The sequence below is a fragment of the Pholcus phalangioides genome, unplaced genomic scaffold (assembly GCF_987345545.1).
Source record: "Pholcus phalangioides strain wild (caught in Gottingen) unplaced genomic scaffold, Ppha-v1.0 ptg000009l_1, whole genome shotgun sequence".
NCBI classification, from domain to species: domain Eukaryota; kingdom Metazoa; phylum Arthropoda; class Arachnida; order Araneae; family Pholcidae; genus Pholcus; species Pholcus phalangioides.
Genome location: NW_028301602.1, coordinates 42,237,360 through 42,252,189, shown reverse-complemented (window position 1 = coordinate 42,252,189; position 14,830 = coordinate 42,237,360). Strand labels below are relative to the sequence as shown.

At 35.7% G+C, this 14,830-nt stretch overlaps 1 protein-coding gene across 1 annotated transcript in view; it reads left to right on the top strand.

Annotated features, from left to right (window-relative positions):
• Positions 1–14,830, top strand: part of LOC149083093 (midasin) — a 376,364-nt gene that overhangs the window by 53,921 nt on the left and 307,613 nt on the right. Inside the window, exons 24-30 of the mRNA XM_089236227.1 lie at positions 3,174–3,265; positions 6,279–6,395; positions 6,717–6,863; positions 7,944–8,088; positions 9,765–10,059; positions 11,276–11,408; positions 11,847–12,107. Of these exons, the coding sequence (XP_089092353.1) occupies positions 3,174–3,265; positions 6,279–6,395; positions 6,717–6,863; positions 7,944–8,088; positions 9,765–10,059; positions 11,276–11,408; positions 11,847–12,107 (1,190 nt within the window). The remainder of the gene's footprint in view (positions 1–3,173; positions 3,266–6,278; positions 6,396–6,716; positions 6,864–7,943; positions 8,089–9,764; positions 10,060–11,275; positions 11,409–11,846; positions 12,108–14,830) is intronic.

Below are 14,830 nucleotides of genomic sequence, written 5' to 3'. Positions count from 1 at the left end.
TTAAAACAACCTAAACTATATGAATTTATACAGTTGAATATTAAAAGGCAATACGGAGACATTAATTTTCATGCTTGAGAAGATGTAAATAAAAAGTTGAAATCAATGCTATTGCATGGATATTCAACTCGAAAGTATGGGGTCTGGCTAATTATTTCATACTACATATTTAATTTTCTAGGCTTCGTATATCTCTAAGCAAACTCAATATTTCAAAAATCGAGTATTTAATACAATTTTTAAAATTACTGATGTGACAGAAAACCCCACCAAATTTACGCATTTCTACAGTAAAATTGGCAATTTTAACTTATTTCTATGAGGATCGTCCTTTTCCTGTCCATCAAAGCGATGCTGATGTTGATTACTACGTCATTCAAAAAAACCTCATTACTGGGAGTATTGAAAATGTGGCAAACCATTATAAAGCCATAAATATTATACATATACTGACAGAGTTGAAGAAATTAAAAACCATTGTAAAGGCATATACTCTCTTAAACGCATTGCTAGGGAACCACGGTAACCAAAGTAAACGTTCGGAAAGTGATTGTTGAGGCCCAAAAACCATTGTTGCCCTACGTTTTTTTGCCCATTTGGGGCATTTGCCCTGCTCTGGCGAAATTTTAAAGTAGTCTATCGTTTAAGTCGGGTCCCATTTGGTATATATGTAAAATTTGACGACGATCGATCTAAAATTGTAGATTTGTATAGAGAACATACACACACACAGAAAATCAATTTTATATACACTGCTGGCCACCCAAATTGCAACACCAAGAAAGACAAGAGATATCGCAACAATATTTATTTTATAGATAACATGTTGACCAAGCATCAAATGATTAAATTTATAGACTTCTGTGAAGTGTGGTTCCTGCCAAAATCAGTAGCCAGAGTAGCCGCCATTGTTGGAGATCACCGCTGCCACACGCCTCTGCATTGATTCAAAGAGACTTTGGATGTGTTCTTGGGGTACAGCAGACCAAGCAGCTTCCACGCGTTGCCAAAGTTGATCTGGTGTGGCAGCTGGGGATGTAATCTGTGTCAATCGTTGAGCAACCATGGACCACATGTTTTCTATCGGCGAAAGATCCGGAGAGCGAGCTGGCCAGGGAAGCAATTCAATCTGGCGATCGACGAAGAACCTTTGGACAATGCGTGCCACGTGTGGTCGCGCATTATCCTGTTGAAATATGGCTGTGGGCAAGCCCTGAAGGTAAGAGGAAGGACAACTGGCTCCACCACCTCGGAGATGTAGCGCTGGCTTTTTAAAGTACTGGCAATGCGTACTAGAGGAGTGCGAGAGTGATATCCAATACTGCCCCATACCATAATACCCGGTGCAGGACCAGTGTGGCGGTGCATAACGCAGCTGTTCAGCATCCTCTCTCCACGGTGTCTCCAGACTCGAATCCGACCATCGTGGTGTTGCAGACAGAAGCGTGACTCGTCAGTAAAGACAATTTCATTCCATTGTGCCGTCCACATCCTTCTTTCATCGCACCATTGGCGGCGGAGACGTCTGTGGTTCTGCGTCAAGGGTAGACAAAGCAATGGACGTATTGCGGACAGACCACTCTGCTGTAAACGGCGTCGAATGGTACGCGCAGACACTGGATGATGCGGTACAGACTGAATGTGCTGTGCTATGGTTCGTGATGTGGCTGAGCGATCCGTCACTGCCATACGCACAATATGCCTGTCATCACGTGAAGTGGTGCTCTGAGGTGGATGCGATCGAACACGTCGGTCCGTCGTACCCTCCTGCATCCAACGATCACATATCCGCATTACAGTTGTTTGGTTTCGTCCAACACGACTACCGATTTCCCTGAAAGATAATCCACAATCTCGGTAGGCCACTATCCTTCTTCTGTCGAACTCGGATACTTGATCAAAAGATGATCGCTGTTTTCTACGAGGCATAATTGATCGTTTTTTTTGAAAAAACCACAAGAAAAACACAATTGCCGTACTTCAAATCATTGAAATCTCCAAGCCTTAAATAGTGCTTTGAAGTGGCGCCGCAGGCGCGCGTGATGTGCGTCTGCGCTGAAATTCTAATCATTTGCATATCTCACCTCCGCTAATGCATGTTGTAAATTTCATATTATTTGCATGCTTCCTTCAGGGTGTTGCATTTGCGGTGGCCAGCAGTGTATATAGATTCAGGTGACTAGGATGATAAATTTTGAGTTTTGAATATCGGATAATTTTCAACACTTTAGCATTCATCTAATGAATTTTTATTTTTTTTATGTTTTCACCCTGATAATATTTCATTTTAAATAAAATAATAGCGCAAAAATGTCAAAGGATAGACAAGGCAATAAATTTTTAGTGATTTGTCTTCCTGAGAATGCGTGTCTTTTAAAAAGTAAACCATATATTTTCTCATGCCCCCACCCGTAAATTGGAAAACCGGGCCATGTTACTTTTTTTTTAGGGATAGAAAATGGTTTCTTTTCTTCTGAGGTTGGCAGGTCTGCAACCCAGAGTTTGTCGGTCCATTGACAGAACACCCTGTATATTTATATTATAAATAACAGGAGAATATTCTCATCAAGAATAAAAAAAATATTCTCAAATTATTTATAATAGTAGTCCTTCCAGAGAATATTCTCCTCGATAAGAGTATTATCTCTTATTCTTAAGTTATATTAATATTCTCTTAAGATTATTCTTGAGAATTTTACATCTCTAAACAATATATGAAAATTGGTCTCTCACACTAACAGAATTGAATGAGACCTTTCGAGGGGTTCAAGACAATGCTTTATAAAACTTTAAATGTTCAATGTCAATTGTATGAACACAGAACAATTTATAAACATCTGAACATATGACATACATTGTCCCAAAATATTTGAGGCATTAGACAGGTCATTAGGGTATTAGGCATTGTACAGGAGCTCTTACATTGAACTATTGGAATCCTTACATGCTGGTTTTCATGTGATTTTGTATTTTTTTATAATTCACTTTTTATAGGTTAAGTTTACCCTCGATACAACTCTATATATTTTTCAATCCTTTTTCCTCTTGTTTTAAAAAATTCATTTTGCTCAGTCATACTGAATTTTGAATTGAACATCCAAGTGCTTTAGCGCTTTTTCTTTCTTTTCTGGAAAATATTTGAATGAATTGTTTACCAGTGTTTTTATTCATAGGTGTTTTAATTGAAGCTATGAGAAAGGGATACTGGATAATTCTTGATGAACTCAACCTTGCACCAACAGAGGTTATGGAAGCATTGAACCGAGTACGTTAATAACAGCTTTTTTTGTTATCAGATTTTTTTTTTCAACGACTGAAATATTATTAATTGTCACTTAAGCATGGGAAATGATATAATCAATTGCACTTACATAGGATTTTGGTTACCAAAGTGAACTTCAGATATAATATAATTTTTTTAAATTGTGATTTCTTGTACTTATATTGTTGGTATAAATGCATGCAGTGAAACTTTGGATTATGAGTATCCTAATTTACAATTGTTTTGTAAGGTGATCCAGTCAAATTTAAAAAAAATTTTGACTGGATTAATGAGCGATGTCTTGCAAGACCAAAATTTTGAATGTTTTTAGATTTTATCTTGAGAAACAAGATATTTCTCCAAATACAAGTAGTACATATAATCAAAGATTCCAGTGATTAGTGATCACTTAACTTTGCATATTCACCTTGTTTTTTGAGCATCATGTGATCACAACTGAAATATCCTAGAGTTCCCCTTCTCTCACAAGTTAAAGGGCCAGGCTTAAGCATTCTCTGGGGCTCTTTTCTGATTTTTTCGTTATTTTAATGAAATACCAATTTGAAAAATATATTGTACTAGCTGATACCCGGCGACGTTGCCCGCCCTGTAAAAAATGTGTGTATGTATAGCTTATTAATTATTTCTTAATCAAAAAAAATTCTGCATCAAGTAAGGAAAAAGTTACTTTTATTTTTAAATATTTTAATTAAAAACTTCAGTCGCTTGTAGATATACAATATTTGTTTTTCCATTTGGTGTGTAGATGTACAAATTTTTAGGGTTACCAACACGCGAACAGGTGACAAAAAGCTGTCCGTGAGAAATACAGGGCTCAAGTAGGTTGATACCTGCCACTGCTAACGACTGGCCTTGCGCTTTGTTGATTGCCATGGCAAAAGCTAAACGAATCGGGAACTGTAATCGCTTGAAAGTGAAGGGCATTTCTTCAGTGATAATTGGGATACGTGGAATGAAGACGTCTTCTCCTTTGGCACAAAATCCAGTTAGAATCGTTGCTTCAATGATGTAATTGTGCAATTTCTTCACGCAGAGCCTGCTGCCATTGCAGAGTCGCTGTGTCTCAAAATTTCTTAAAAGAATTATAGGTGCTCCAACTTTGAGGGTCAAGTTGTGTAGTGGCACACTGAATATCCAAAGAGTTCAGAAATTCTGCAGGATACAGAACTATCTGCGCTGTGTCTGTGACAGTGTCAACCGATTTGTAAGATGTGGAGTCTGGAATAATTTTTTTGATTTTTTTGGTGATCTTGTTCACAGTCATTTTTCGATGCCAGAATTGCTCTCTCACTCATGGTTTCGGTGATTTTGTTGAATGTTTGGGAAGACTGTCTGCAAGTTCTTGAACTGAGTTCAACAACTGGCAAAATCCATTTGGGAATGTAATCAGTCAGGTGCTTGGGTCTACGGGAATTCTCCCATTGCCAAGTTTGATCAACTGATGTGCAAATGATAGCAGTGCTGAGTCATTTTGCAGTTGAACTCACATGTTGGTGGATAATGATAATTTTTTAACTTCGTGCCAGAGTGTTGATGATTTGAGGCAAGCATTGAGTTCATCAGCTGGCATTGAACATTTTTATTCCATCGTCATAGTTATTGTTCTCTGTTGTTAACATTGGCGTACGCCGGGGGGGGGGGGGTTGGTGTTCGAATATACATACATACCTTCACATTTATATATAAGATGCATTTGTGTATTGATGAAAATTATCAATCATTTAAGGGCCATTTGTTTGATTTTGTCCCATCAGTTATATCACTGACTATTTGAGCGGCATTCATGGCACCAAACCCCATGAAAGACTGTTTCAACCTATTTTGGGTATTAATGTAAATGGGAAATTCAAAGGAAGTCACCTTTGGTGGGTTTTGCATCATTCCAAAAATATGGTAGCCATCAATGTAAAGTAAAAATACAGTATATATAATCAAGGCTGTGAATCGATTAAAATTTTTTACTGATTAATCAAATTTTAGTTGCATATTTTTTATAACCATATAGTATTAATTAATGCTATAACAATTTTTATTCATTTCTCGTATCTTTTCGCCAGATGTAAACAAATACAGGAATTTTAGGCATAACAAAAGTAAACGTAGATTAAGAAATTGAGGTTGCCTGCTTGCAGCAATTTACTATGCTGAACATATTTTGTCTAAACTTAGAATTCCTTTACTTGGATCTTGTCTTTTTTTAAATCTGTTATTTTAGGCTAGCCACAATTTCGAAATTACTTATGAGTATACTGTTGCTTGTTTTTCTGGAAACTCCTCTCCATTGCTTCCAAGAATACAAAAAAACTATTTATAGTTAAGGCAATAAATTTTGGTATTGTCTTCTAGAACTCCCATCAAACTCAATGTGAAACTGAAATCGCCAGATTTCTTTAAATCGACTTTTATGATGAAAAAATTGATTTAAATATTTTTAAACATGATCAACAATCTAAAATGTTAATAATTAATAATAAAATTTATATAGGTACATAATTTAATCTAATTGATCAGAAAAGGGGACATCTAATCAATTTTTTTAGAGAAGTCGGGTTAAATTACAAACGTTTTGCACAAATTAACACAAATTTGATCAAGTTGATTAACTCAACTGAAATTTTTAACTGTGATTAATGATTGATTAATCAATTTTATTAATCAGACCAGTTCTATATATATAATTAAAAATAAATCTGCTTAATATCTTTGAAAAGAATCAGCGCATGAGGGAGAATCCATGGAACAGATCTTTAGAGTTCGCATTCTTCTTTTTTTGGAGAAGTTTGATTCAACAGGAATGTTTCAGATTACGAGTGCATTCACTGAATGAATTATGTTTGAAACTCAAAGTTCTCTATTGTATATCTAGTTTTTTCAAGGTTTTAAATTTTTTAATTTCTATATAGTAAATTCTGTAAAAATAAATTTTAATATTTCAATGGTTACTTTTGCTGTTAAATGTGAATTTAATTCACTTTTAAATGATGTTTTACTGCAGGTTTTGGATGACAATCGGGAACTTTTTCTGACTGAAACACAAGAAGTCATCAAAGCTCATCCAAAGTTTATGGTGTTTGCCACCCAGAACCCACCAGGGTCATATGGTGGTAGAAAGGTGTGTTATGTGTTCAGTTAAACCCTCATTCAACAATAATCTTGTATATAACAATGTTATGCCTAGGTACATTAGATTTCCCATAGCTGTAATGAACATCTTAGAGAGATTTCATCTATAATAATAAATCCTTTAATGATAATTTTATCTTGTGTCCCATTTTCCATGATCAAGGATCTTGCTCAGTATAATTTCTTTTTATTTTTGCCTAATTAGCTATCAAGTTCATTCATTCATTTGTAAATGAAACAAATCAGTTGTATTTTTTATGTTTTTAGAGTTTATGAATATAATTAAAGCCATTCGTTCTGTATTTTTTAGATATTATCAAGAGCATTTAGGAACCGCTTCATAGAACTACATTTTGGTGAAATTCCACCCAAGGAACTAGAAATAATATTGGCCAAGCGATGTCACTTGCCATCTTCTTATTGTCGAAAGATGGTGTCAGTGATGAAAGAACTGCAGGTAAAAAAATATTGTACATAATAAATATCCTGTTATATTTTCATTGCCAAAATCTTGATCATAGTTTGATGAAATGAAATGGATAAAATTAGTGACGCAAATGAAAGATTTAATTTTACATTAAAAATATGTGTGCATACTTCGTTAATAATTCTGCAAATCTTTTCTTTTAAACTTTTTCTTCATGGTGATTCTTTATGCCGATTTATGCTTTGGGATTGGAATTTTTTATCCCATTCTGGAACTAAGAAAATTATCTTAGCATTACCTGCATCTTTATTGCTCACAGAGCATTAAAAAAACTTTTTTCTTGGATAGCCTGCAAATTATTCACAGGAAATTAAAGTACTACTTTTGAAAACGGTAGTACTATTTTGAAGGGAAAAAAAGCCACTAGATGGTGGGAGAAAAATATTGAAGTCATACAGAAGAATGAAGAGAAAAAAGACTTACAGAAAAGGCCATATTCCACAGGATTAGTGAATGAAAGGTTTATTCCTGAAAGCAGAATATGCCAGAAATTGTGACGTATGGTGCATAACAGCAAGTGCTACTGCTGGACCATGTTGGAAATAAAATATCAATAATTTTAAGAAAATTCTGTGTATGGAGGAATATTTTTTCAGTCTAGGACTTGTTGCAAAATAATGTGCTTTGAAGCGTTTACACATCTTTTTCTAAAATTTTGCTTATTTGGCATGTTTATGACATGTCAGTGACATCACTTTTTCCACAATTAATTTTGACCAATTTAATTTTATCAGGAGTACCTTATCAATTCCCACTGTTATATCATTGATCAAAATCTCATGACTGGTGAAATGGGCATGATTTTCACACATCTCCTTAGAAGTGTGGCAGGAATAATACATTGTTTAATAAGGAACACATTCAGCGGTTCACAACTTTGTCAGTTTCTGGCGTAAATGAATAATTATTGTTTTTAGTTAGTGATTGATTTTTAATTACTATTATTGTTAATATTAAACTATCAGTATATTGCTCAACTCTTTTCATGGTTTTATAAATTTTACTGATCCACATACATGTCACAGATTTTTATATGTTTTTACGTTTCAGATTCGAAGGAAAGAAAGTGGTATATTTGCTGGAAAGCAAGGTTTCATAACTTTAAGAGATCTTTTTCGGTGGGGTGATCGTTATAGATATGCTCAAGGTCTTGGTGAGGATTATCATGATTGGCTACAGCATATTGCAGACGAAGGTAAATTTGAAGAAACTTTTTCCCCCTTGGTTTCAAGTAGCAGTGTTTGTAGTTTTATTTTGTCGATTTTTTTCTCTCCAATTTTTAAATCCCTTATTTTATGTCTAATTTTTTTTTTTAAATTGTTTTTACCAATGGGTACAATTTTTCTTTATTCTTGAAGAATTCTTTAACACCTTGAGGTGAGTGTTACATGTCATAAGTAATTTTAAAATTGCTAGTTTTTGGTAACATATCTTATGCAACATGTATGCAGGGCTACCACTTGTCCTACTTTTTGGTAAAATGTGATACTTTTGTTTTACTTTCTCAGTTTTGCCCTACTTTCTAGTTTTTGTACTACTTTTTCTATTTTTTTTACTAAATCCGATCTACAAAATTCATGTAATCGGTTTTGATCAAGCAGGGAATTATCGATATATTTGCCAAATAAAGTACAGATGTTGTAAATTGCAATTAATGATCCTGCCAAAGCAGAAATTTTATAGTTTTCAAGGTTATTTGGGGTAGGGGGGTGTCCCATTTGGTTTATTAATTTTTGATTTGTTTAGTTTGAGGGTTCAACAAGTAGAGTAGTCATTAAAAACTGTCTGTGGATGGAAAAAATAATTTTATATTTACTTTTCATGGTCTTTGACAGTAACTCACTCAAAATCATGGTGCATTTGCCTAACAAAGCAGTTGGATACATAGGCCTGTCCTAGGTTTGGTGATTCTGATGCGAACCAATCGCATTCAGTTGTCTTCTGTATTTTTATGGCATGCAGAGGCATAAACAATGTTTATAACACTCAGTAAAGAGCTAAAAATGAAAGTGCTTCACTTTTAAAAAAACAATTTATAAACAAATCCCTTTAAAAAAGGGATGGCAACACAGTAAAACCATCCAGTTCACCTTGACTTATTTACATTGGAGCTTGTAATTTACACATTTTGCACTGTGCTTTTGAAAGCAGTCTCGAAGGAGCGTCATTGTTGAAAAACTTACGTCTTCATAATTTGCTGGGCATTGTCGAAGAGAGTTGGCAAACTGGAATTGTCTGTGGTTGCTAGTGTATTGTTATGACAAAAAATTGTTTTGTAACCAAGTCAGTTCCATCATTTTGCTTTGACTTGAGTCAATGTTTGGGGGGGAGGGAACTTCCCCAATCCTACTTTTTCTAATTTGAGTGGGAGCCCTGTGTATGTATTTAATCCTTCAAAAATATGTTTTGTAGTTTGTGGTGTGCCTTTTTTTGAACTGATAAACTAAGTATGCTTGTGTTATTGGAATTCTAAAATGTAGCTCTTGAAAGAGGCAAAGCATTTCCTGGAAAGAGTGCAAGAACTTCAGATTTTCAAAACCCATCTTCAATAAACAATTTTTTGAGCTCTAACTTTGACAAGAATATGATGTGGGAAGGGGCTTTGCAGAGAGATTTTGAGACTTAGGCTAGCTGATATAACAAAAAGTTTAATTTTCTTTCTTTTTGGTTTAAGAGCATTGATGATTTTGAATTTTTTTTTTTCTGTGATTTAATGGAAAGAATAGTTATATTCTTTCTTTCTCTCCCCATATGGGGTATATGCAGTGATTTTTTAGTTGGAAGAGAAGTTCTGAGGTGAAGGAGAATTAATTAAATGTATAAATGTTATCTTTTTTAATGTTTTAAATTAATTTTTAATATTTTTTCAAGGGTTTTTATTGCTTGCTGGAAAAGTTCGCAGAAAAGAAGAAGAAGAATTGATCAAGGATGCTATTCAGAAGTATTTGCAAAAAAAAGTTGATCCAGACACGCTATTCTCATTTGAGAGTCTAGAGAATGAAGTGTGGCCAACTACAAAAGATGTGCTGTCTGAAATTGCTGCATATTGTTATTGTGAAAATGAATTTGAGCATGTGACATGGACTTATAACATGCGCAGAACTGCAGTTTTGGTTGCAAAGGCATTAAAATTCAAAGAACCGGTTTTACTTATTGGCAATACTGGGTAAGAAAGCTCTTTTGATTTTGGTTCCAATTACCACAGAATCAAACTTTTTTTTAAAATTTATTGTATATAAATTGAGAATATGTGGTGGGGGAGGGATGTTTTTTCTGGCTAGCATTAAGGTCTATTCACCTAAAACAGTTACGACCTGTCCTTGTTCTGAGTGATCCGTTTTGTCTTTTCGCAACCATAAGGATTGAATTCTGAACCTACGCCTATGAATGAGATATAATAAGCTTTAGAGGGAAGAATTGTTTTTTGAACTGAAGTAACTTCAGTTGACTCATCTTTCAACTGAAAGATTCATCTTTCAGTTGAAAGAAATCACATGGGTCATAACTGTTTGTGTGTGAATACACCTTTAAAAGAAAAGCGCTTTTTTTTTGAGACCCCATTGAGAAATAAAAAACTGGGGGGGGGGGGGTGGAATTACAAAAGAGAGCTGACGAGACTTTTGAAGTTTCCCACTTGTAAGTTTCCTAAGTTGAAAAAAAAGGTGACTTTTTTTTTTTTGGCAAAATTTACTTGAAATCTATCCGAAAGAATTTTAAAATATTGTTCTGGACAATTTCCATAAGACTTCGCGATTGCAAAACAAGAAGCAGGTTGATGGACAAACACAGATTTATTTACAGAACAGCAATTTACACTTATTTCCAACCTAATCGGAGAGCTAACAACTTTCTTGCAAAGTTCAATAACAACTGACTTCTTATCCAGTCTCTCCTCTTGTGATCGCCTCACTATAGCTCTGGTCGAAACTTCAAGAAAAAGAATATTCCACAAATTTCTATTTCATAGTACCAGGTTTGTGGCACCACTATCTGGAGGGGCGGATCCCTCTGGAATGTTCCCTGCCAACCCTCCGCCAGTTCTCCTCCAATTACGCCTTTGCTCTAAACCGAAGCCGGTATCAACTGCTGTTGCCAACAGATTTCGATATTTTTGAGAGCCATTGAACTAATCGTGTCTCTATAGATTGTAACAAAATATTTTTTTTATACATTGTAAAGTTCTTTTTAAACTGTTCTGGGATGCGGGTTGGAAATGTCTTATTTACGATAAGATTGTGTCTCTTTAATTTATTTCAATATACTTTTTTTTTTTATATTTCCTAACAATCGATAAATAGAACTGAACAAAAGTAAAAAATTTTAAATAAAGTAGTGTTGCATCAATTTCTGTTTATTAAGAATTTACAAAATTTTCATTTTAGGTGTGGAAAAACTACTGTGTGTCAGATGTTTGCAGATATGCACAAGAAGCCATTGTATTCAGTGAATTGCCACATGCACTCGGAGAGTGCAGATTTTCTAGGAAACCTGAGGCCAGTTAGGTCACCAGAAGAGGTAATGTATATCAATTATAGATATTAAAATATATAATTTTAAAATGATGGCATGATCTTTTTATTAGACTAGTACATAGTGTAATTTTTCCCTCTGTATAGAAAACTGGTTTTATTTTTTAAGTTAAATCTTTTATTAAAATTCATTATTTGTTTTCACTTTCTAATTGAGTATTTCATGTCGAATTTTGGTGTCTGGATTGTTCTAATTTTATATATACAGTGAAACCTGTACGAAATGAAACACCAATAGATTGAAATAATATCCCATTTTAGACTGATTTCGGTTTTATAAAGGTGCAAATAAAAGCATCCATCATTGAATATAGACTTTATTTTGATTCCGTCTCATGTAATGTCGGTCTCAGACAAGTTTCACTTGTAATGTTTATTATATATTTTTTAAATATATATTATTTTTATCTAACTTTTCATTTAGAAAACACAAAAGTTATTTGAGTGGGTTGATGGACCTCTAATAAATGCTATGAAAAGTGGAAGTTACTTTCTGGCTGATGAAGTATCTCTTGCTGATGATTCTGTGTTGGAGCGTTTGAATAGTGTACTTGAGCCTGAGAAGATGATAAGAGTTACTGAAAAAAGTGGTGATGCAGATGACACTGAACCCTTAGTTTGTGCTAAGGAAGGTTTTAGTTTTATGGCAACAATGAACCCAGGTGGAGATTATGGAAAAAAAGAGGTTAGTGAACTGATACAAAATTACAAATTTAAGTTTTTGAAAACTAGATCGCAAACTTGTGCCACAGACCATTCCAATATTTTTTTGTACTATAACAAAATAACAATTGTGACGATTGGTGAGGTGAATACGAAGCTACGAACATGAAGCATTCCTTTATTTTGCATTAACCTGCGAAACACACAACCCTTCTTCATGAAGGTTAAAATCGAACTCCTTGAGAATGTCTTTGTTTCTCGATACAACTTAAATCTCACGTGTCTCGTGAATAAAAGTATTTCTGTACATCCTTGTTAACAGCTTGCCTGTTACATACTCCCCCTCTGGTTTCGTGGACGTCCCGGCAAGGAACCAGCAATAGGCGTTGTTGGAAGTTGTTCAGTGTTCTTGTTAGTTCCAACTTTGAGTGGTTGTCCCTTCTTTCGTAATGGCACTACGGATATGTCATCCGGTTTCTCACATTGTGTGAGAGCAGAAGTACGATATACGCTGACAGAGACACCCGATTTGGCCGGATCAGCGACTATGTACGACGTAGGCGATCTCTGGGCTAGCACAGAGTACGGTCCATCTCTTTGTGGCGTGAACTTTGTCGACCAGTTCTTCCTTCGAAAACTCTGCCTGGGACCATTGTCAACATAACCTTTGCGTTCATTCCGTATTGTTCCACCTTCTGATTCACGGAACCTCTTGTGGGGCTTCGCATGAGAGTCAGCCTGTTTTCACGACTTCTTTGGGCATGGCTGTGACCATCTGATCGACGGGCTTTAGGGTTTTGATCAGAATATTTATAACCACTTCTCCTGCATTTATTGTTCCCCTCTCTAGCACTGCTTATACTTGTTTGGGTTCTTGACTCATGGAAGCTATTACTAGACGTTATTGTTTGGCTTGGCATTTTACAACGATGCAGCATGTGATAATATCCTGGTGATCCTAGACTGCGTCGCCTGGCACCGGAAAGTTCGACTCGTTCATTCCTGCGGAAACGTAAGTTTAATACTTGCCGGTCTGTCAGAGTAACTCGTTTCCCTTGCATCGGTTGGTGATGAAAGTTTCTTGCGGATCGGTGTGATTTTGCTATTGACAGCAGGACGTGGTTAGCCAGAAACATGACGTGGATAGTCACGGACGCGACCTGTTTGGTTCCTGAGACGTCTAGACGTTTTTTCCACGGCCTGTTCAGCACTTGTTTCTGTTGTGCTCCTTCAACTTGTCGTAGTTGGCAAGAATTCAAGTTAACATGCTCTACTACATGTTGAACAGTTTCAATCGTAGACTCGTTCACAAAGTGGAATCGCTTCCGAGTATTTTCCCCGAAGAACCATTGCCTTCGCTTGAGATCCAACACGATGAGTATTACAACAAATGAGTTCTGCTTCCAACGATTCCAGGAAGAACTATAAATTTCGTCCTTGGTCGCTTCCATTGGATGTTGACCAACATCGTTGTGGTCAACACATTCACCGTTGATTGCTGTCCGTTTGCAAGACGCGTCTCGATAGTTTCCTTTCAAAATACAATGCAGAGTATCACTTGCGATACAGTGCGTAGCACCGCTGCCGGCACAGGCAGTTCCCACTGCCAGGACCAGAAACAATGAAATGTCATCTGACGATTCAAAACGCAGAACTGACACTCGAAAGTTTCGATTGGTCACAGCCGGTCGAACAGAAACTTGGCACTTCTCCGCTTCTATCCTCAGTCTCTCAAGTTCGAACTGCATTTCTGCTCGCCGGTTCCTCTCTTCGGCTTCTTCCCGTCGAATTCTTACTTCTGCTTCTTCTCGTCGAATTCTTTCTTCTGCTTCTTCTTGTCGAATTCTCTCTTCTACGAGGGTCTGTAGACTCCTTTTGCGAAGACCTCGTTGTATTCTTTACTGGACGTAATAATTTTTTTCAGCTCTATCACTTTCATCTCGGGTTCGGTAGGTTCGCCCATGTCTTTGGCAAGGCGATGAAGTTTGTCTTTTCGATATTTCGCTAAATAGGCCATTTTCACTCACTCACTTGGTATCTGATTAGGATGTCAGCTTAGCTAAAAAACACTCACACGTCTATTTTAAAACGTTAGGCGCCAATGTGACGATTCGTGAGGTGTATACGAAGCGACGAACATGAAGCATTCCTTTATTTTGCATTAACCTGCGAAACACACAACCCTTCGTCGTGAAGGTTAAAATCGAACTCCTCGAGGATGTCTTTGTCTCTCGATACAACTTAAATCCCACGTGTCTTGTGAATAAAAGTATTGCTGTACATCCTTGTTAACAGCTTGCCTGTTACACAATCTATACATAACATGATTTTAAGAGTTCATTAAAAAGAAACCTGTTATAAAGGATTTATTTTGCTATGAGAAATTTGAATCAAAAAGCTGCATTGTTTTCTATGAGATTATCAACTGAATACAGCATGGCTTTATGGATGTTTCACTGTATATTTATACAAATACATAAAAATGTGGTTGCAATAATTTTGTTTTGAAAAATGCAGGGGCTACGAACAGTGGATTCAAGATCTATATTGACGAGGTTTTTGCAGTGGGCCGGATGGCCCCAAATGATTTGAATTTATATAAAAATTAAATGGCTAAAATTATGGAAATATTGAGAATAGTATACATATAAATAAAAAGTATTTTTGCTAAAATAGAAGATATAAAATATGATCTTGAGAGGAGAGTGAAACATAAACTGAAGAGCTAAAAAAACTGGTACAGGC